The 22972-nt window shown below is 44.0% G+C and overlaps 1 protein-coding gene across 1 annotated transcript in view; it reads right to left on the minus strand.

Moving 5' to 3' along the window:
* The window catches only part of COL22A1 (collagen type XXII alpha 1 chain), a 264138-nt gene that overhangs the window by 96324 nt on the left and 144842 nt on the right, over positions 1-22972 (minus strand). The window contains exons 14-24 of the mRNA XM_054984332.1: positions 21112-21165; positions 18845-18898; positions 18324-18368; positions 17303-17356; positions 15855-15908; positions 15540-15548; positions 14507-14542; positions 12911-12940; positions 11294-11347; positions 10037-10090; positions 969-1022 (exon numbers count right to left, since the gene is read on the minus strand). Of these exons, the coding sequence (XP_054840307.1) occupies positions 969-1022; positions 10037-10090; positions 11294-11347; positions 12911-12940; positions 14507-14542; positions 15540-15548; positions 15855-15908; positions 17303-17356; positions 18324-18368; positions 18845-18898; positions 21112-21165 (498 nt within the window). The remainder of the gene's footprint in view (positions 1-968; positions 1023-10036; positions 10091-11293; positions 11348-12910; positions 12941-14506; positions 14543-15539; positions 15549-15854; positions 15909-17302; positions 17357-18323; positions 18369-18844; positions 18899-21111; positions 21166-22972) is intronic.

The following is a 22972-nucleotide window of genomic DNA, read 5'->3' on the forward strand; positions in this document are numbered from 1 at the left end:
AAAAATTTGGGTGTGTGTGTGTCAAGGTTCTGCCCCCTTTTTCTTAAAAAGCTTTCCAGAGTATCATGCACACCAAGGATACTTCATGTTGCTAGTGAATTGCAGTTCAAAAGAATTGTTCAAACCTCAAGAGTCCCTTATGGATTTCACATGAAACTACCTTCAACCAAGTTGGACTATGTGCCTATTAATACTGTCTGCTCTAATAGGCAGTTGCTCTCCAAGGTTTCAGGCACAGAAAAGACCTTGCCAGCATTCTGGTCTGATATTTCTGTAACTGAAACTTTTTGCATGCCAAAAGTGTGTCCCACTACTCAACTACAGCCCCACAGGTGAGCTGAAAAAGGAAAATAATTTCAGGTGGCTAACCATGTTGGTCTGCAGTAGAACAGCAAGATTCAAGTCCAGTAGCACCTTAAAGATCAACAAAATTTCCAGTGCATAACTTTTCCAGAGTCAAGATTTCGTATCAGACAAAGGGAGCTTTGACTCTAAGAAGATTATACCCTAAAACTTGGTTGGTCTTTAAAGTGCTACTGGACTTGAATCTTGATCAAAAAAAGAAGGCAGTTTGTAATTCACAAGATCTAGGAGTTGAGCAGTTTGTGGAACTTTCCCACACTCTCTCCTCATTGTAGTTTTTTGAGCCCCAAACATTTGTTCCTGGGGTTCCGTTGATCCTCAAGAATAAAAAAAGTGGGGGTGTTCTGTGGGAGGTTAAAACTGATGTAAATTTCTTCCTGACCTTAATCGAAAAGAATCCATTAGCACCTTTAAGACTAACCAACTTTACTGTAGCATAAGCTTTCGAGAAACACAGTTCTCTTCGTCAGATGCGTGGAGGGTAAGAAGAAACTGGTCAGATTCTTCTTACCGTCCACGCATCTGATGAAGAGAACTGTGATTCCTGACCTTAAATATGGTAAGCAGGAACATGAACATATGGGAAGAATTTACATGTTACTTACTTGAAGTCCAGGAAGTCCATCTGGTCCTGGGAGACCAGGCTCTCCCTTCTTACCCTAAATATCAAACAAAGCATCAGATACTAGCAGCACCAAGAGAAGACACAGGTTCAAGCGCTATCATTACATTACATTAAAATGGCCTGCACTGAGGTCATTTCCACGTGTCCTTACAGGGACGGACCACGGAAATGCTGGCAGGTTTTCTCCAGGATTGCAGACGTCTCCATTTGCAAAATGGTTGCAGGCTGTTTGGTGTCCATTGGGGGGGGGCACCTTTTCTCAGATGGCGGGAAAGTGTAGCCCTAGAAAAGGGTCCAGAAAACTTGAAACCAAACAAACTGCAACTGTTTTGCAAACAGAGATATCTGCAATCCTGGGGGAAAGCAGACAGTGTTCTGTGAGTGGGCCATCCTTATAAGGACACGTGGAAACGGTCTAGGTGACTCTTGGACATATTCCACAATGGCTTGACCACTGCTATAAAAGCTGGAGATTACCAACAGCAATCAGACCTTCGACATAATTGACATACACACCACAATCTTCTACTAGACAGGGGGCTCAGGTTTTGTAGAACCAGCCCTTTGAATGTGACTTGGAAACAAATAGCAGCCCAGCAGAGCTCCTGTGTCATTGATGTTGTAGATCCAGAGGACTTAGCCGTGTTAGTCTGTAGTAGCAAAATAGAAAAGAGTCCAGTAGCACCTTTAAGACTAACCAACTTTACTGTAGCATAAGCTTTCGAGAACCACAGCTCTCTTTGTCAGATGCATCATTAGTCTTAAAGGTGCTACTGGACTCTTTACTATTTTGTTAAAGGGTGTGTGCGTGTTGAGGGGCTTGCATGAGACAAATACAGGATCTGTTTGTTTGAATGGATGTATGAGTAAATGAATGAATGTATAAGATGGTCATAGATCCAGAAAAGTTAGCCGTGTTAGTCTGTAGTAGCAAAATAGAAAAGAGTCCCGTAGCACCTTTAAGACTAATCAACTTTACTGTTGCATAAGCTTTCGAGAATCACAGTTCTCTTCGTCAGATGCAATTCATCTCTTCATCTGATGAAGAGAACTGTGATTCTCAAAAGCTTATGCTATAGTAAGGTTGGTTAGTCTTAAAGGTGCTACTGGACTCTTTTCTATATTGATGTTGTAGACTCTCAGTGGCTTACACCAATAATAGACCTAGCTGCCTCATTTCTTAACTGGCTGGAAGTTCTGAGATGATTTCAAGGGGAGGTATACATATAAAGCACTGCAGTAGTCAAATCCAGAAGTCCCCAGGGTACACACAAGGTCAGCAAGGTGACTTCTGTCAGGGCTTGTCGCTGCCACCACTGGGCAGGGCCCCAGCTGGGCCAGCCCTGATTTCAGAGGGGCACCAGGGATACTGCAGGACCCTGCTCTGTGGAAGGAGGGGCAGTATACATCATCCAGACTCCCTCTCAGTCCACTCGCTGGCCTGCTCAACCTGGTCTGCTTACCCTCTGCATCCTTCATCATCTCCTTCTCCCAGAACTCTACTCTGCTCTGCTCTGCTCTGCTCTGCTCTGCTCTGCTCTGCTCTGCTCTGCTCTGCTCTGCTCTGCTCTGCTCTGCTCTGCTCTGCTCTGCTCTGCTCTGCTCTGCTCTGCTCTGCTCTGCTCTGCTCCTTACTCACACCCACCACCTCAGAGCTCTTCCTAGCCACCTTATATAGGGCTTCCTTTCTCCACCCCGCCCTCCTTCTAGGCTTGTTCCCTCTCCTGACTTGGCCCAGCTGTGCCTTCCCTCAGGTGTTTCCCTCCTACCACTAATCCCTTCTTGGCTTCCTTGCCTTGCTGGCAGGGTGGGGTTGAGTGCGAGCCATCCCCAGCTGAGGTCTCCTTGGCCTTGCTCACGAGGAGCTGCCCCAGCCGGCTTCTGTGCTGCTGAGCATGCCTGGCCTTGCTCGCGAGGAGCTGCCCTGGCCAGCTTCTGGGCTGCCTGCTCATTGCTGCTGGGCGGGGCTGCCCATCTCCTCCCCCAGAATGCCTGTGGCAGCTCCACCTGGAGGGGCTTGGCTCCTAGCACCTCTTGAGCCAGGCTGCTGTCCTCTAGCCAGGGTGTGGCTCTGGGCTGCAGTGGCTGCTTCTTGTCCTTGGCAGGTACGGGCTCTGTCTGGGCTGTTGCTGGGTCCCTGTTCCCCCTGCCTTGGCCCTTTGCCTCTGTCCTGCTTAGCCCCCTCTCTTCCCCCTGGAGGGTGGGACTGGCTGGTCTCCCTCTGCTCCCTCCAGCCCTCTGAGGCTTGGGCCTTTCGCCTCTTCCCCCTGGAGTGGGCAGGTTCTGGACCTGGTTGCTGGCTGGGGTGGTAGGGCCACTGCCTCCCAGTTGCCTCCCACTGCTCCCTCCTGGCAAGTCTGGGGGCTGGGACCCAGACCCCAGACAACTTCATCTCCTTTTTCCTATTTCATACAACAGTAGATGAAAGAGCAAATTAGTATTTTCATTCACAGGGATATACATAGACTATTCCACAAGGTGGTTAAGCTTCTGATTTTGGCTGCTGATATTCTTTCGGTCAGGACAGAACAGGCTATAATTTTGGTCCATGTTTCAAAAAAACCCAACAACTTCTCAACGTCTACCTGAAAAGATGTTGGCGTGGAGACATCAAAAGGGGAGAGGGAAAGGGTTAGGGTTAAGACAAATATAATGGGAGCATAGCTTAGCCCAAGGGCTTTTGCCACCAGCACAGGAGCTTTGCCCTTGACCCACTGCATGGAGAATTGGTCCTACATTCCAAGCAAAGTGCTGTTCGTTGTTGTAGATTTTCCAGGCTGTATGGCTGTGATCTTGGAATTGTAGTTCCTGATGTTTTGCCAGTGGCTGTGACTGGCATCTTCAGAGGTGTAGCACCAAAAGACAGAGCTCTCTCAGGGCTAAGCTACAAGTGATGAATGACACTTGAACGGCAAGTGTGTTTCTCCCTGTTCACTTGCCCTCCACTCAATCCACTTGCCATTCAAGTGTCATTCATTACTTTTAGTTTGGCCTCAGAGCCAAGCTACAAGTGATGAATTACGCTTGCCTGGCAAGTGAACAGACTCAAGTGTATTCCTCCCTGTTCACTTGCCATTCACTTGCGCTCCACTTGATCAAGTGGAGCGCAAGCGAACAGGGAGGCACGCGAGTCTGTTCACTTGCCAGGCAAGTGTCATTTGTCACTTGGAGCTTGGTCCTCAGTGTCAAAGTGCTTTTGTTCAGCATAAAGGTTTCCCTAGCTCCAGTTTAGAATGTTGTATTAGTTTCTGGTTTGGGGTGGATTTTACTTGAACTGATGTCTAATGATGATACTTTTTTTGTTAGCTGGCATGATCCAAGAAAAGATGATATACATTTTTTTTGAAATCCCAAAGCACCGGGGAAAGGAGGAGGGGGTGGGACGAGAAGGGGAAGTCAATGACACACCATCTCCAGAAGGTTGCTTCAGAGTTTTTCTCCTCCAGTGATTAATTCAAATCTAGATGCAAGGGACACAGCTAATAGAACAAGACAGCTAATGAAGGCCCTCAGAGGGAGCGACCTGCTGTGCCTCTTTCCCCACGATTTATGCTTCCACCTCAACCGAATCTAATTGTCATTATTCAGGATTAGTTTAGGTGGAAATAACTGTCCTGCAAACTTTTCAGAGCCACCATCTGTGCCGTGTGCTAGAGTTGTGCTTAAGGTGTTTTGCATAGGTTACCTTCCAAATGCACAGCACGAGCTTAAGGAATAATTATTCCCCTTTTGAAAAACGGAATATGTCACTCTAAAGCAAGCGATTTTGCCTGCTGCCCTTTGGCCCAAGCAAAGCAAAGCGGGATGGGGGGTTGGTGGAAGTGGGGGGAGAGTCAAATAACCTGACGTTCAGGAGACATTTACAATCCACTAGGGACGGTATCATCTCGTTTCTGAATGAGAATTTATTATCATGGGGGTTCATTAAATTATTTTCTTGGATGCCTGGTGCAATTTCCATTACTAGCGTGGGATGGAATCATGCCGGGGGGGGGGGGGGGGAGAAGCAAATTTGCTTTTAACATACCCAAATCTGAAGGGTAGGAATTAAAATTAATGATCCAACTTGATATGCGTCACTAGTATGGGTTACAAAAGAGGGCTAAGAGCCGCAATCCCTAAAGATAAATTCCCGGTAGAAAACTCTAACTGAAACACTAGTTTTAAAATTGATAACAGTTCTAACACAGTGTTAGGAAGGAAGAATTCATCCTCCTCTGGGGATGGCATATTGCGATTCATTCTTCATGTTGCTCCAATAACACAAAACACAAAACAGGGCTCCGGGCAGTATTATCCAGGATTAATTCCAGTTTGATTCTGGCCATATGTATGAAACTAGAGTTCATGATGACCAGACTAGAATACGTGGAGTTTAAGCTGTGACATGTTTTGGATTTCTAACCTTTGTTCCTTGTCTATGTTACATTTCTGCTTATTGCGTTGTTCTCCAATTTGGCAATTCAGTCTTGTCGCATTACTTGTTTGTATTATGTTGCTATACTGAATGCATTATATTTTTCCCTGCACTGTTCTAAATTTGTAATCTGGTTCTATTTTATGTTTTATGTTTGTCCAATTTTATTCATTGATGTTTTTTATTTTTAATGTCATTATTTCATGGTTTTAAATCGTGTGATCCATCTTCACGACATGAGAATATAAGAAGAGCTCTGCTGGATCAGACAAGTGCTGGGTTGCCAACCTCCTAGTGGAGGCTGGAGATCCACTAGAGTTACAATTGATCGCTAGACATCAGGTCCCCTTGAGAAAATGGCTCCCTTGGAGGGTGGACTGTATGACATTACACCATGTTGAGGTTCTCCCCTCCTAAACCCCATCTTCCCCAGGCTCCACCCTCAAAATCTCCAGGAATTTCACACAGTGGAGTTGGAAACCCTAAACCAGAGCCCATCTATTCCAGCATCCTGTCTCACACAGTGGCCAACCAGTTTCTATGGACGGCCAACAACAGGACATAGAGGCAGAATCCTTTCCCTAAAGATGAGTCTCAGTAAGAAAGGCACACAGTAAATGAAGTAAATAAATCGATAATTCTGTGAGCACTAGTTAGCTCTGGGAAGAGGTCGTTGCATTTCAACACTGTTTAAATTGGCACAACGGGTCACATTCCCATTTCCCTCTTAGGGCTAAGCGACAACTGACACCAGATGCGTGTTTTTTAACACATCAGGGATGCAATTTTGCCCGGGAACCATAGTTTAAAACAGCATTATGTCCCTAGTAGAGATGGGCATGAACCGAAATATGAACCACAATTAAGCACAAACCAGGCCCGTTCGTGGTTCGCGAACTGCGGTTCATCAGATCCCATTTCTGACGAACTGCCACAAACTTTTAGGCTGGTTCATTTGGTTCGTGACTGAAGACAGCCTGGTGCCAATCAATCAGTTTCCTAGGCAACAGGGGATGGACTTCCTGCAGACCTTCGGTTGGCCCGGAAGTGACCTTCTGCTGGCCCGGAAGTGATGTTTTTCTGACCCGTATGTGACGTTTTCATGAACCAAACAAACCAGTTCACGAACCAGGGGCAGGTTCATGAAAGTTCGTGGTTCATGGTTCGTGAAAATTGATGAAACATGAACTGCATGGTTCGGTTTTTTTCCAGTTTGTGCCCATCTCTAGTCCCTAGTGCAAGGAGGCAGGAGAGGAGAAGAACTTTTCATAGACAGCTGTGTGGGATCACTGGGGGAGAGGAACTTTGCAATTGTTTTCTTGCAATCTCAATGAACAGATGAACTACCAGCTCTTTCCCTCCCCTGTCTTCCTGTGCTAGGGACAGGATCCTGTATTCCTCTGTCTGTTGAGATTGCAAGAAAACAATGGCAAAGTTCCTCTCCTCCAGTGATCCTGCACAGCTGTCTTTGAAAAGCTCTTCTCCTCCCCTGCCTCCCTGCGATAGGGTCATAGCATTGTTTTCAACTATGGTTCCCAGGTAAAATTGCATCCCCAACACATTAAAAAACATGTGTCTGGCATCACTTGTAGCTTAGCTCTTAGATTTGTGAGCTGCAGGTTCTTGACTATAAAGCTTTCCAGAAGAGACACTCGGGGACCCACCTTCAGGGCCAAATGAATTGCTTTGCCAGCTTATAGCTGTAATGAATATAGTTTGGTGTTGGTATAACAGGGAAATGTCCTATTGACATTAGACTACTGAGAGGACCTTGGAGAGTCCTCTGCCTGTCAGGGTAGAGACACACATCCATTATATTATGAATGGCTTTTGGGAAGAAGCAGGATTGAGCCTGACCTTGTTAGCGAGCTGATAAAGGGGGGGGGCGTCTCCATGTTAAAAGTAAACAATTTGATGTAACTGCAGACCACTTCCTTGCTAGGTCATGTGTGTGAGAGAGAGAAAGTGTGTGTTTCTTAAATGAAAAATACTGGCAAGGTCATCTAACCACATGAATGGCCATTTTTCCACTGACATCTCCAGCCCTAAAGAAAGCTGTAGAAGACATCTTCTCGGTTTAAATTCTGCAAAATGTGCCCAGTTATTCTATTTCAGCATTTGGCAGCTGATTTTAGATAGTATTGGCTTTGTGAGAGTGAAAATATGCAGCTGAGTCCGGTTCCCCCAATAGAGCAGTGTTGTTTAGACTAAGTGGTAACCGCTCTCCTGTCTCTGGGAAAGGTCTTTCCCCACGCCTGATCCTTGAGTTTCTTTAACTGGTGATACCAGACATTGATCTTGGGACCTTCTCCATTTAATGCATGTGCTGTTCCTCTAAGAAACAGTCCCTTACCCCAAAAGACCCCAGTCCATCTATTCCAGTAATGTCAACTGAGATTGACAATGACTCTAAGAGCATCTCAGCTTTGGCCTCCCTATTCCAAATGGCCTCAGACAGTAGCATTTCCTGATGCTGTACCCCTGAGCTATGGTCGGGACCCAGGAAACCTCTCACGGGCAACCCTGACCCCTAACACCACTCAGAACTTGGGGTAGGGGGGGATAGAGAAAATGACTATTACTCCAATGGTGAAATGCCATTTCTGGTGTGATGTCATTGAGTTGAAGCAATACTCTAACTTTCCACTGAATGTTAGCATTTCAGTGGAATCCCAGAGTTTCAGTGGAAAAAGAGTTTCTGTGGAATCCTAGACCGTCACCTTGATGTGATGATCTCACTTCCGGGTTCACACCAGAAGTGACGTTGGCCATCAGTGATGTCAAACATTTCCCTGTCCACTGAGCCTAGTCCTGCCAGTTATAGTGTTCAGCTTGCAACACTAGCTGAATATCTACATAAAATTGAATTTCTGTGAATAATATCTATGATTCCTAAATAAAGCATTGAATTTCATACTTACTGCACAATGCAAGAAGGTTCTATTTCCTTAGCACTGACAGTCAAATAATATAAACAGCTTTCCGCTACTGCTGCAGCCCTCCCCTCTTCCTCTCAGGAAGCAAGCCCACAGCTTAAATCCACAAAAGATTAATTTAATTGCAGGTTAAGAAAACTTCTCTTTCTCTCCAGGGCAAACATGTGTGTGTGCACACACATTTGGATGTGCACACACATCCCCCCCCCCCCAGCAGTTCTATTCTCCCTATTACTTTTCATCGACCTCCTGAATTGCATGTCATGGGCATTCTAAGAATGAATAGATATTTGTCAATTTCAGGGTCAAACTAGACATAGCCAGGAAGTGATCTAACACATTGTGGATGTTTTCAGGATTAATTGAAGCTGCCAGGAGATCCCTGCACTGATGAGGCATGTCTCAGGGGGAGTTTAACCTTTGCCCTCTGTACCATTTTCCTGATCTTTATTACCTCCATCAAGGAGCTATTCATCCTATAAGGAGAAACATAACGATATGGTAATATGTTTTGGGCAAACAACAACCCAAACGACTGAGTTTGAGAAAACAACAGAGAAAAATAGTAAACTCTCTCCCCCTCAACATGGCCTCAATTTGATGTTCCCCTCTCCCGAAGAGAAAAAGCTGAGAAGGTGCGAAAGAAGATACTCAGTTCTGATACATAATGGATTTTTAAGTATTATCATAAATGCATATACTTTTATCTATTCAAAAAAACAAGCAAATTAAAGCTGATGGATAAAAAAAGTGAGACAGATGTAAAACAGCATATTAGTATGAAGAAATTATTCACATTCTATTTCTTTGGAGAAGGGGCTTAAGGAGGGAGGAAGGAATTCTCCTTGAACATTATCAAAACCATAAAGGAACTGGTAATGCTCAGTTCCCAGCTACACCCCATCATGCACTCTTTTTTGCCTACCACATCCCAAAACACTAAGACCAAAGACTTCACCACACAGCCTTTGTCATTTGATTGTTATCAGTTGCTGCCCCGGTTCCATGTAAAGTGAAAAACAACATTTATATCTGTTTTATGAACTGTATGTGAATTGTTGTGGCTATTTCAAACAGCACTACTTTTTCTAGCAGCGTTCTACCATTTTTTACAAAATGGTTCAAACTTTAGCACTATAGCGGCAAAGCGCCAATTCATTAATATTGTGATACTATACCCTACCTGCAATTCCAATGTTTGCCACAGTAGTGCTATAGCACAAATCACTGCCCATCAAAAACAAAATGGGGTGCAAAGAATGCACCAGAAATAGGTGGGGAAATAAAAAGGCAATGTTGGTAGCAGCACCATAGACATTTCAAACAGTGCACCACAGTGAGCCAGATGCTCATAGAATGCCTGAGAATGAGAGAAAACATTCTTCAAAGAAACCAGCTCAACCCCACACTGCAAATGGGACACAAATGGCTTCGTATGAAAAGGAAGGGGAAAAAATAGGTTAGCAACCAGCAACCAAACTGGCTGTATCTGAAATTGCACAAAAAATCCACTAGCAATCAGCAGCCAAAAAGGCGGTTTGAAAAGGGCCCAAGTGTGGGTATGAATGTTTGGGCAGAATAAAGGTAGGGTGGGGGGGAGTTAAGAAGTCCCGAAAGTGTAAAAAAACTGCCAACAAATCATCCAATTGTTCTGGGAACAAGTTGAGACATGCTAAGATAAAAGAAGTCACTCACCCTTTGACCGTGTAAACCATCAGGTCCTGGCTTGCCTTCTGGCCCAGGGAGTCCCTGTAAAGCAGAAAACATTTTCAGAAAACCAATGAAACAAAAATAGATACAATTAAAAGCACTGCATTGTGATATTAAGTCATTGTGATGCTTTCAATTTGAGTCCAGATGTGTCACTTTAGAGATATAGAGTTAGTTTTGTGATCTGCACATGTCTGAGATATCCTGGATCAGCCTCTTTTTCCCTGAGCCAGGAGGCAGACAACATGGCATCAGAGTTCATATAGAACATGCATGATCTGATATGGCCTCCCCCCCCCTCCTTTTGTCCTGTCTGCTTTTTTATTGAGGCAGACATAAGGTTGCTGCCATATATGTCTGTCTACATATCTGCCATGTGTATTTTTTTTCTGTATTCTGTGCTCTGTATCGATCCTCTGAGAGTATATGAAGTTGCAAAGCAGTGGCCTGTTTGGCTGGGAGTTGCTTATCTTACAGGTGCCTACTTTTGTTTTCGCAGCCACTTGAGAATGTGTCCTTGAGTGCCAGCTTGAGCCTGGGAACTAAAAATGACTTCATTTTTGCTCCTCTCCTCCAGTTTTTCTTTCCTCCTATCTCAAAACCCCTTCCCCGCCCTTTCTGGCTCCTTCGCGCCAGAATCCTAACCATCCATATCCTAGAGGCGGGAACTCGCCCTATAACTAACCCCTCCAACCCCTTACACACGTTACTTCTGCCAATACCCTTGTCTGTGTTTGCTGATACTGATGGATCTCTAATAAAGTAACTTTAACTTATACACTGGAGTGTGTGCAGTAGAGTACTATGGGGATCTAACTGCCAGAACTTGACAGTTGCCAGCCTCCAGGTAGTGACAGGAAATCTCCTGGAATTACAACTGATATCCAGGCAACAGAGATCAGTTCTCCTGGAGAAAATGGCTGCCTAGGAAGGTGAACTCTAAAACATGTTATCCGTCTGAAGTCCCTCCCCTTCCCAGACTCCACCCTCCCCAGCTCCACCCCACAAATCTCCAGCAATTTCCTAACCCAGAGTTGGCAACCCGAGACATGAACCAAACTGCTGCTGCATTTCCCTCCAACATTCCACCGCCCACCTCTGAAGACTGGATACTGGGGCAGCGTTCCCATAGAGTCAAGGGTGAAATCACTGAGTGGCTGTTCTGTCTTACGGGGCAGGGCAGCCTCCTGTCCATCACAGTGACCAACAAAGTAAGATGCACCTAAGAAGCAAACTACTTACTGGACTACCTGGAGATCCAGGAGGGCCCGGTGATCCTCGCGGTCCAGGATCTCCCTGTAACCAAAGCACAATTTCACAATACTTGCAGCTGTATTTTGCAGACGGGTGACGTTGGTGGATCTGGACAGTATGCAGCTGCCTCGCTTGTTATTCTCCTTTACTATCCTGTGTGCACAATGCATCCCCTTTACAACTTCTGCCACATGCAGTTTCTTCTCTGACCCTTTGCTATATGCTCCTGATTTTAAATAGTGAACATTTGAGAAACGTGCATGTGGTATTTGGCCCGTGCAGATATCACAAACACAACCGTAATTTTGACTAGGGCTCCTTCCCCTTATACACGCAGAAAAACTGGTAGGATCAAATTACTGGATTTATAATAACATAATAACAATAACAATAACAATTTGATTTATATACCATCCTTCAGGATGAGTTAACACCCACTCAGAGCGGTTTACAAAGTATGTTATCATTATCCCCACAACAACAAACACCTTGTGAGGTGGGTGGGGCTAAGAGAACTCCTAGAAGCTGTGACTGACCCAAGGTCACCCAGCTGGCTTCAAGTGGAGGAGTGGGGAATCAAACCTGGTTCTCCATATTAGAGTCCCGCGCTCTTAACCGCTACCCCAAACTGGCTTATTTTTTGTACAGTATATATGAGACTATATTGTTATCTGTGTTTTCAGCTAGAAATTTAAGGTATGATGTATTGTTTTAATGTTTGCAAACCACTTTGGTTTAAAAGCAGGTGGTGTATACATCCAGAGAGTAAGAAGGAAAATAAGGCTTAAACAGACCCATTCTTTCTCATTTCCATTATGCATATTTCCCTTGCATATGTTCCATTATGCATTTTTTTCCATTAAAAAAATTCCATTCCTCTCTTTAATTTTTATCCTGCCATTCCTCCATGGAGGAATGTTATGTTATCTCCTCCATTTGGTCTTCCCAACAACCTTTCAATGTACATTGAGCTGAGAAACAGCTCAATGTACTGGCCCAAGGTCAATCAGCAACCTTCACGGTAAAATGGGGAATTGGACCTGGCTTTCCCAGCTGTTAGACCCACAACCTGCCCACCGCCCGGATCCAATTACTACGAGACGAGTTCGTCAGCACTTTTACCCATGGCAAGTCTGCAGAATACAAGAGCTGTGAGAGGGTCTCCATTCTGAAACTGTCGTAGATTTTTTTTTAAAAAAACCTATAAAATGTGAAGCAAATGAAGCCATACTGCAGATAAATGAAGCTTCCAAGCAATAGCTCTGAAAGCATATCTTCCTCTCCACCACCGCCTTCCCCTAGTACTCCCGGCATAATGAAAACAGACAAAGCAATTTTATTTTGGGATTCTCATGAACTCGCCAGAGGCAAATGGGTTGCATGACTATAACCCTTGAATAAAAGCTATTATGGGGTAAATAAACAACTTGCCAGCATCTCTTTGGCATAGAAAGGAAGTTTATTCATAGTGGAAAGGTTCCATTACACTCCGACGTTGCAGGATTTGTTGACTTTACCATTGACTTTGATAGGTAAGTTAGACTGGGCGCTCTTGAAAATTGGGTTTATATATATTTATATTTATTGCCGGGACAAGGCACTTACCTGTTCTCCTTTCAAGCCTTCCATCAGTACCTGAAACAAAAATGATAGTATGTAACAGAGGGGTGAAAATAAACTTGTGTTTTCCCATATCAGACAGACCAGTGAATCTCAAAATGATCTCGCTATCTGGCTGCAGGGGAAGCCACAGACCATAGATAGTCACTTGACTGTAAACTTCCAATGGTTACCGAATTTAAGACATGTGGCACCCATCCTACTAGCACCCTTTCCAAACATAACTTATCGGGGCCATCTTGTTCTGAGGGCCAAGCTACAAGTGACGAATGACACTTGAACGGCAAGTGTATTTCTCCCTGTTCACTTGCCCTCCACTCAATCCACTTGTTGTTCAAGTGTCATTCGTCACTTGTAGCTTGGCCCAGAGTCTCACTTTTAAAAGAACTATTTGCGCCCATATTTCAGCAACTTAGTAGGAAATACTGAGCTCCCTCTCAGGGCCAAGCTACAAGTGATGAATGACACTTGAACGGCAAGTGGATTGAGTGGAGGGCAAGTGAACAGGGAGAAATACACTTGCCGTTCAAGTGTCATTCGTCACATGTAGCTTGGCCCTCAGATTCATTTTTTTCCATCCTCAGCACAGAATGTAAGTCCTTGTGATGGACTTACATTACAGATTGTAATGTTTTGCATGTGAATAAGTTTATGTATTTTATTTTTGCTGGTTGGTGCGAGTTTTATTTTTAAATATTTATTACTGTTTAAATGCAGGCCTCTGAGGCGAGAAGAAGGGGCCTGGATGGGTGACTGGAGAGTGCTGTGATTGGAGAGTAGCTGTACCCCTCGGGAAGGAGGGAACTGCAGTTTTTAGTCAAAGTGCCGAGGGAAAGTTTTCATTCTGGTTAAGTCAGTCAAACTGTGAGTGAACCTGGGTCAGTCTGTGTGTACCTCAGAGAGAGGTTATTCAATCTAGGTCAGGCAAGCTGTGTGGAAAAGTCCAAGTGAATTTATGTCTGTGTGGATGAGAAGAGAGTTTAGTCTGTTTGCAGAAGTCTGTGTGGAAAATCAGCCTTTGTGATTGGGTCTGTGAATATACAACTATTTTTTAAAACCGCCAATCTTAAGAACTATTCTGAAACCAATAAAACTCTGCAACCATCATGCTTATGTTCTTATAAATAAATTCTACTTCTGAATAAGCAAGAAAGGATAAATTTTTACCTCACAGTGACCCCCACTCACTGACCATTCTGTCATTCTACCATCTATAATAAAGCCTTCCGATAATACCCATTAAATTGAGGAGGTCTAAGGCGAAAGGCTTTGTTGGCAGCAAAAACATTTTGAGGTAATCAGAGAGAGACAACAATATATAGGTCACACAACCAGGGCAAAATGCCACAGGTAGGGATAGCCATGGAATTCAACCCCCCAATAGAAAGTGTTCTCAAGGGATAAGTAGAAAAGTAGAAAACACCTGAAGCTCTGTGTGTGTGAAAATAAAAGGAGTGTTGGGTGCTCCTGAGGTAAAAGTATAAGGTAACATAAGAATTAAATTAAATTACATTAAATTAATGAATTAAAGGTTCAAGGCAGGTTTAAAACAGAAAAGTTACACAGATTAATTGTTCTTACTGCTGAGCCAGGTTTTCCTGGAGGTCCCATTTCACCCTATACAAGAAAACAAGCGAGAAAAAAAACAATTTAATGACTGGTTCCATGTTCACTTCAGCCACATTTCCTTGCTCTTATAGACAGCTGTGCCATTCAGTCTGGGACATCTGTACAGGAGACCAAGGAACTGTCTGTATTTATCCTATGAAACGCCTTCCATCCATCTCTTGCACACAGTCCCTCACATGAAAGATGACATTTCTTTCTCAAACTCTCATACAGCCACCATCAATCTAAGGGTGTGGATCCAACCATTATCCAATAGCCTTCCTTCAGTCTAAGCAGCCTTACTTCATCTTAAATGGCTCCTCCTTCAATGGAAGAGCCACTTAATTTGGAGGAAGGATTGGAGGAATACTTTAAACTTGAGCCAAAAAGAAAGATGGGGTATAAATATTATAATAAATAAACTCTGTTCAGTGGAGTGGGAGGATAGGAAGAAGAGCAGCCCTGGAGCCTTGCTTGTGAAATGTTTCCCAGAGAAGTTATGTTCCTGACCAGTACCATTGAATTGGACTGAGCAAGTGCATGCATGTAATAAAAAAGGGAAGAGAAACATATGTATCCGCCAACATATTCGTCCAGTTTCTTGTTCAGTACTGCCCAAGCAACTACTACCCATGGATTTCCCTTCAAACTCAGGCATACAAACATTCAGGATTGCATTCTGTGGTATGGTTATGCCAGAAACTTATAGGTCAGAGGATCATGCGGGCCAGCAGGTGGTCAACTGATCCACAGCAACATTATGTGGGTATACTTTGGGTGTGATCAAGGGGCAGAGAAATAAAATTCTGTGAAAGCTCTATTGGGCCAGAGAGGAGGTTGAACCCTGGGGCCAGATCCCTCACCACATAATTTCCTGGAAAGGGGATAAGGTTTATATTAGGGATCCCATTCCCCTGGTGGGGCAGGGAATTCCCTGCTCCTAGCCTCCACCCCTTGCCACCTCTTACTTAGCCAGTGTGTGAGGGGGAAAGTGTGGGGAACAGGCCAAGGAGCCCTGCAGTGCACTCCTGCACACTCCTGTGCACTTCTTTGTCTCACCGGGAATGACATCATTTCCAGAGCAACAAAGAAATGAGAGCACGCACACAGGGCCAATTTGATTAAAAATGGCCCTCAGCACTACTTTGGGGGCTGATTTTTATCAAATGAGCCCTGTGTGCAACCGTACATTTCCACATCTCGCTGGGAATGACGTCATTCCTGGTGCGGCAAAGAAGTGCTCCAGAGTGCCCTCCCCATCCCTTAGTTTGAGGGATGCTTCACACATCTCTCAACAACAACAACAAAAAGTGAATTTTACCTTTTGTCCTGTAGGTCCCATCGGCCCAGGTTGGCCTGGACTCCCTTGGATGCCCTGAAATCAAATTAATCAATAGTGCATAATGTATTTAAGATATGTGTAGAACTCTGGGAATGTCGACTGCTGGGTGGAGCAAAGCAAATCCTTAATTTTCATGCTGGGGAAGAATATATGTGGCCGCTTTGTTCACTGTAACCTTGGTGGATTGTGGAGCGTGAGGGATGTTTATTTTGAACTGGGAAATTAAAAACAAACAAACAGGGAAAACCTTTTGGAAGCTCTTGTGTTTGCCCTAAGCAACTGTTATATTGCTGAAAAGGCCTCAACTGAAGAAGCTGCAGGCAGGAACTATGAGCCAAACTACAAGTGACGCCTGACACTAGTTGGACACTTGTCAGCTTCCCTCCAGTTTTGATGGGAAATGTAGGCAGCTTGGCGGAATGTTGGACAAGTGACAGTTGGAAAGTCCATTGGACAGCAGTCAGAGAGCCAAGCTGCAAGACCAGGATGCCTACATTTCCCATCAAAACTTGAGGGAAGCTGACAAGGGTCCAACCTGTGTAAGGCGTCACTTGTAGTTTGGCTCTATGACAAAAGCGAGTTCTACCGGACTCTCATGCAGGACTTTGCTGTTGACATTCTCTTGGGTAGTGCTGTTCTGTATGTAGCACCAACTCTGTAGAAGGAAGCGATCTAAGAATCTGAGAAACAGGGGCTGATCCAAGACTGGGAGGAACTGGAAGGAAGAGGAAGTACAATGATATAAACCAAACTAAGCAGGAGACAAAGGGAGAGACAAAGATGGAAGTCTGAAGGCTGGTCTAAGAGAGGAGAATTGTTGACGACCACACTACTTACTGAAACACAAAATACTACAAGATTATGAAGAGCTGACATTAAACTTCACTGGATGATTTCCAGTTCTAACCTCTTTTTTCTCAGTCCACAGCTAATTGAGTTTCTAATCACTGTCCACATACTGTCAGATATTGCCAGCTAAATCCCCAAGCATTTCACTGCATCACTCAGGTGTATGAGTTAAAATTACTTTACTGAAGAGAAATATCAGTATCAAGTTGGCCAGACAGGATCATTGGCTGAAGTGACTCAAGGTAGCAAAGCAAGGTTAATTATAGGACAAAGTCCACACCCCCCAGTGGGAAAGAAAGTCCATTAGGATTTTGGTACACTGAGCCAGGGAGTCAGGGAAGAGGGGAAGAGGGAAAAGATGAGCAGTCTCTTAGGAGGTTGGTGCAGTCTCTGCTGGAACTTCAAGGCCACGTTCTCAGGCCTGCCAGGAAATTGTAACCAAAACACTTGCAAGATAAGCAGCTAGCAACCAGTCAGCAAAACAGGTTCCCTCTGCATGTTCTCAGAGGTACACTACACACTGCAGCAAGGAACCCCTAACACATGACAGATATGCTAGAGGCGTATCTGACACATACCTGTAGGCCATCTGTACCAGGTTTTCCAGGAAAACCATCAAGTCCCGGTTCTCCCTGAGAAAAGAAACAGAAAGAATTTAATTCATCATTGGAGATGTTAGTCAAATGGGTCAACAGGGACGAATTAAGTATGACACCTAACAACTAAGCTCTACAACATCCATGTTCAGATAAGCGGGCAAAATCCTCAGTCTGAATGATAAAGGAGTGCTTCTGTATCCACCTATATGGAAGGGGAGCAGGGGAAGGCTAGCACTGGCTGTAGTATTTCATATTAGCTATTTGGGATTGTACCTGTATTGTTTAGGGAATGTCTTTCAAACTTCAGCATGGCACTGAAGGTCTTAAATTAGAGATGTGACAGATTCGAGATGGACTTGCCATTGATTACACTTCTAAATTCAAACACCAGCATGCCAGCAATATCAGCAGGACAGTCTGAAGATTACCATTCCCAGGACTCTGGAGAGGTGGCATGAAAATACCTTAAATAAATTTTTAAAATCCTAAATATCACCAAATTGTCACAAAAGTGTAATTTGAGTCAAACTTGGTATTATTTGTATTGCAGAATAACGTTCTGAAATTGTGGGCCTCTTTCCAAAATCATAATTGCTTTGGTGGGGATCCCTTGCATGTTTATGAAGAAAAAGCTTTGCATTCTCATAACAGTACAGAATAATTATCATTTTTACTACTTTAAGAATACACATGCCTATGACCTATACTATCTTAAGACTACGTAGCTCATATTGCAGTGTGACTGTGATTCAACTTTGCTTCCTAAGCAAGCAAAGATAAATGAATATACAATATATGACAGCTGAAACGTAACTGTATGAATTCCAAGTGGATAGATAGATTTTATACAGTAGTTCACCATTCTCATCAAGGAAAGGGTGTCCCATCAAGTATACCAAACATCCATCATTTCCCAGTTCAATGCTGCATGCAACTGAGAAATTCAATAGTTCTGTTTACATTGCTGACAGGTTATGTATTTGACACGTTGTATTAATACCTTGTCCCCTCGGGGTCCCTTTTCTCCTCTTTCTCCCTGCAAACCCTAAAAGGAAAAAAAAGAGGAAATTACAAGTTTTTGTATTCTGTCTGCCACCACCTAAAAATAAAGCCTCAGCAGTGTGCCAGGACCCTGAACACAACCTTGAACATCATGTCGGAAAGGGAAGTGTGAATTTAGATCTCTGCCAAGGAATCATCTGGAATGTGTGAGAAATGTTCTTTTGAAGGATCCTCTGTACATGCAAGGGCACCCAGGGATAATGTGTTGCATTGGATTGAAATGAATACATAGATTACCTGCAGATATGAAGAACTGTGGAGAAAGTCTTGTAATATACATATGTTTGCAGAACATTGGCATTGTCCTTATATTTTGACCATACCCATTTCTGGAACCATATTATCCCCTTACCACATGAATTAGTTTTGCAGATCCCACTGACTGTGCACAGCATGCGAGTGTACCCATGAAACATGGACCAGCTAAAGTCAAACACAACATGGAATACCACGACTTACGGGTGCTCCGACATAACCTGGGCGTCCAGGGGGTCCTGGTTGACCATCGGCTCCCTAAACCAGAAATATAAAAAAGAACAACCAAGAGGATCCTTTTAGAAACCTGTGCTAGATTTTTCTTTGTTTTAACAACAGAGAATAAAAAAGTGCATCTCACTGTGGCTGTAACAATCCATTTTGTTTTCAAGGGGTAATTCCAAAATCCAGTGAGCCTTTTTATGTAAGAGCAAAAGGACAATTCTTTCTCACTTGAAAAGCAAATTGCCTGGATCTTAAAACCGGTTGGGGATGCAGAGGGGAGAGAGGGTATGGCTGTGTTCCACTTAACTAGACTCTAAGGCTACTCTCAGTTCACACAAAAGAAAATTCAAACACAGGAAGGGTGTTTACAGAGAGAAGACAATTATAAAGGGAGACCAACTGCTCCAGCATTCTAAGATAAGTGACAGTGGAAAACACAATCCATGGTAAATAATCCAATCAATGTAGGCATTCCAGCTGTATAGTAAGATGAAGATGAAACTGGGTTAAGAACATAAGAAGAGTCCTGCTGGATCAGACCAATAGTCCATCTTGCCCAGTATTATTTTGACAGTGGTCAAAAATTATTCTGGAGGCACAGAGACCAAGGCCTTCCCCTGATGTTTTCTCCTGGCACTGGTATCCAGAGGTTTACTGCCTCTGAATGTAGAAGTTCCCTTTAGTCTGTACAGCTAGTGGACACTGATATACCTTTCCCCTATGAATCTTTCTAAATTACCTTTTAAGAATTGTTGTGAGAAAGGCAGAGTATACATGAAGTATAAAAAGAATAATAAGTCATATAAGAATAGGCACAAAGAGACACTGTCATTAGTCAGCCAACCACTCTCCGTTTCTACTGACCCAGTGCTTGACGGTGCCAAACCTGTTCATGAATTGCAACTCCTTCACTTCAGCAACTTCCTGCTGGAATATGTCAAATATGGCAATCTATGGCACTCCTGCTGTTAATATGATGAAGCACCAAAGCATACATGTGCAGGTTTAGGTTGTTCCATTTTCCACCTACGGTATCCACAAACGTTGCTTTGGCAATTCACTCGCTTGCTAGACCAAGCCTCATTGCTTCATTTTCTATAGTGATGATTTGTGCACAAAAGTAGAACTAGGGCCAGCTGTTCAAGAACTTGAGGACAACACAGTGCCGAGCTGCAGGTGCCCAGACATATCATTGGATAGCAGGATTAAGAGAGTGATGTGTCAAACTACTTTGATGGACAGTGTTGTTGGCTAAGGAAGACACACCCTGAAGCTACCTTAGCTTATTCATGGCTGACTCTACAATGAGGCAAAGTGAGGCCGAGGCTTCGAGGGGCAGATATTGGGGGCGGGGCAGTTTCTGCTGTTGTAGTTGTGTTACCCTTGCTGCTCTTCCACTCAGGAAGTCGAACACGGAATGCTCCTCTCCTTTTTATTCTCCAGGTATCAAAACACAAAGCGACAGGCCATGCATGGCCAATAGGACATCTTGAATGCTCATGAGAATTTGGGGCACTCTATTGGACATCAAGATCCAGGTCCAATAGCACCTTAAAGACCGACTAGATTTCCAAGGTATGAGCTTTCGAGAGCCAAACTCCCAAAAGCTCATACCATCTTTAAGGTGCTATTGGACCCAGATCTTGCTCTTCAACTGTAGACTAACATGGCTACCCACAAGAAACTATCTTTATTGGACATGTGTTGTGTTGCCACCTGAGGAACGAGGCAAGAAGGAGGTAGGCTGGGGCGGGGAGAGAAGCAGTCGCAGCAAAGGGGCTACGGTCCCAGATGGCATTATGTGTTGAGCTTGCCTTGAGATTAATTCCAGCACTGAAGCTTGGCATGATTCGGTAGCAGTGGAGGGACTATTAAGTAGGAAAGAAGATGAATATTCATAACTTTCATACATAATGGGATTGAGGAGAGTTGGGAATGAGGCAGGAGACAGTGTTTCAGTAGTTATTTAAGTAGAAGGAAAGGAGTGGAGGGTTGAATGGCGGGAAGCTTCTTTTCACTGATTTGTTTTTAAATGTTGTATATGGAAGGCAAGGGACACGTTAGGGGAGGATGAGATGTTTCAGCTTTCAGACAAGGTCAAACAATGGTGGCCCAAGCCAAAAGGCAAAGGCATTTGTTATCCAAAACTAGAAGCCTAACTGCCACATCTAAGGATGATCACCCAAAGAGAAGGGTGACATCAGTCTTGACTTCAATCATCTGTAGAGAAACGGTCATCTGCTCACCATTGGCCCTGGAGGTCCTGAGAGTCCGGCTGCTCCAGAGAGTCCAGGTTCGCCCTCAAAAAAGAAGACAGTAACGTTTGTCATAAGAACTTGCTATAATTTATTGACCCGTCAGCATCATTTCAAGCTCAAATAATACCCTGACCCACTCAGGAGGCATAAGGGCTTTGGACCAGGCTGGATGAGATGCTGAAGGATCCATGGATGGATTATAATCATGCTTTTATGATGCATCGGCTTTATTTTATCTTCACAACAAATTTGAGAGGCAGGTTAGGTTGACAGGGCGTGACTAGTTCAAAGGCAACCAGACAGCTTCGTAACAGAGTGGGGACTCTAACCTGAGTCTTCCAGATCCTGCCTTGATCTGGATATCCTAGTCAAGCCTGATCTTGTCAAGCAGGGTTGACCTTGGTTAGTAATTGGATGGGAGACCTCCAACGAAGGCCAGGGTTGCAGAGGCAGGCAATGGCAAACCGCCTCTATTAGTCTCTTGCCATGAAAACCCCACCAGGGGGCGTCATAAGTCAGCTATCACTTGATGGCACTCTCCACCACCCCTGCCAGATTCTAATTCAACACTCTAACCACTACACCACACCAACTCTAGATAAGCAGCCTCCCAGCTAAAGACCCTTCACTGATTCTCACCGTCCCTCATTTTTAGCCCTTTTCCAGTTGTTATAATTTTGGTGTTTCTATCTTACATCCTGGGAGAGCAAACTATACACAATTCTCTTGCCCATGGCTGTCCTTTTGTGCGAGCAGGGCAATGGACGTGACTTCCAGCTTCAGTATGTGTGAATGTGTGCCTTCAAAAAATGTTGGGTCACTGCTTATGTGTAAAACTGGAACATATGAATTGTCGACACAGAATTGCAGCTGTACATAGTGTAACCCCTGTGAGGTTAATTGGTTTAGCCCAGTGGGGTGGAGTCAGAAGCTAGAGGCAGGCTGCTGAGGAGGAGGCTGGTTGCTGGGGAGCTTAATACATTATAAGCTCTTATCACCTTGAATAAGGTAATCAAATGTTGTATGTAAAATATGATTTAAAGTGGCGTTTGGGTATTGTGTTTAGTTGGTGTTACTGGGATTATATTATTTTTGCAGGGCTGTAATTTCCCAACAAGAAGACAGAAGCCTGGGGTACAGCTGCTTCAAATGGATGAGAGAGGACACATCATCACTTCTTGGATGTTGAACTGGTTGCCTTTTCAAGGACATTGTTGATTTGGAGGGGTTTTTTTGTATGGTTGCACTTGAGTTAATTTTTTTTTAAGTTGTATTTTATTAATTGTTAAAAAGTTTAAAAGGAAAAAATAGGTTATTTCTTAAAATTTTGTGAAAGTTGCTTTCTAAGCCCCATAGAACCCATGAAAAGAGAAGTTACAATAGCAAAAAGATAGTGGCCGATTCCACACGGCTTACCTGAAGCCGGAACGTTGCGCAACGTTGCGGATCATGCTGGAAAAAACGCGGAAGATCGCGTTTTCTCGTGCGAGTTTTGCATGACGTCGCGTGAGAAAACGTGATCTTCCACGTTTTTTCCAGCATGATCCGCAATGTTGTGCAACTTCCCGGCTTCAGGTAAGCCGTGTGGAATCGGCCACTGTATGCATAGCATGCTCTTCCAGTTTGCAATGGGGGAGCAGCAAAAGTATAACAAGTGAAAAGAGCCCCCCCCTCTCTCTCTCTCTTTTTAATGTAAATTTTTACCACTAATAAAAATGGACTCACTTCTAGGGCTGGCACTAGCATCAGCTTCCAGCTTTCACCTGCACCCATTCTATTTAAAGCAGGCAAACTTTTGCTTGGAGTGAAATGAGCAGCTAAGTTCTGGGTGTTGATTTCTAGTTTCCCC

This window comes from Eublepharis macularius, chromosome 7, assembly GCF_028583425.1.
Source record: "Eublepharis macularius isolate TG4126 chromosome 7, MPM_Emac_v1.0, whole genome shotgun sequence".
Classification (NCBI taxonomy): domain Eukaryota; kingdom Metazoa; phylum Chordata; class Lepidosauria; order Squamata; family Eublepharidae; genus Eublepharis; species Eublepharis macularius.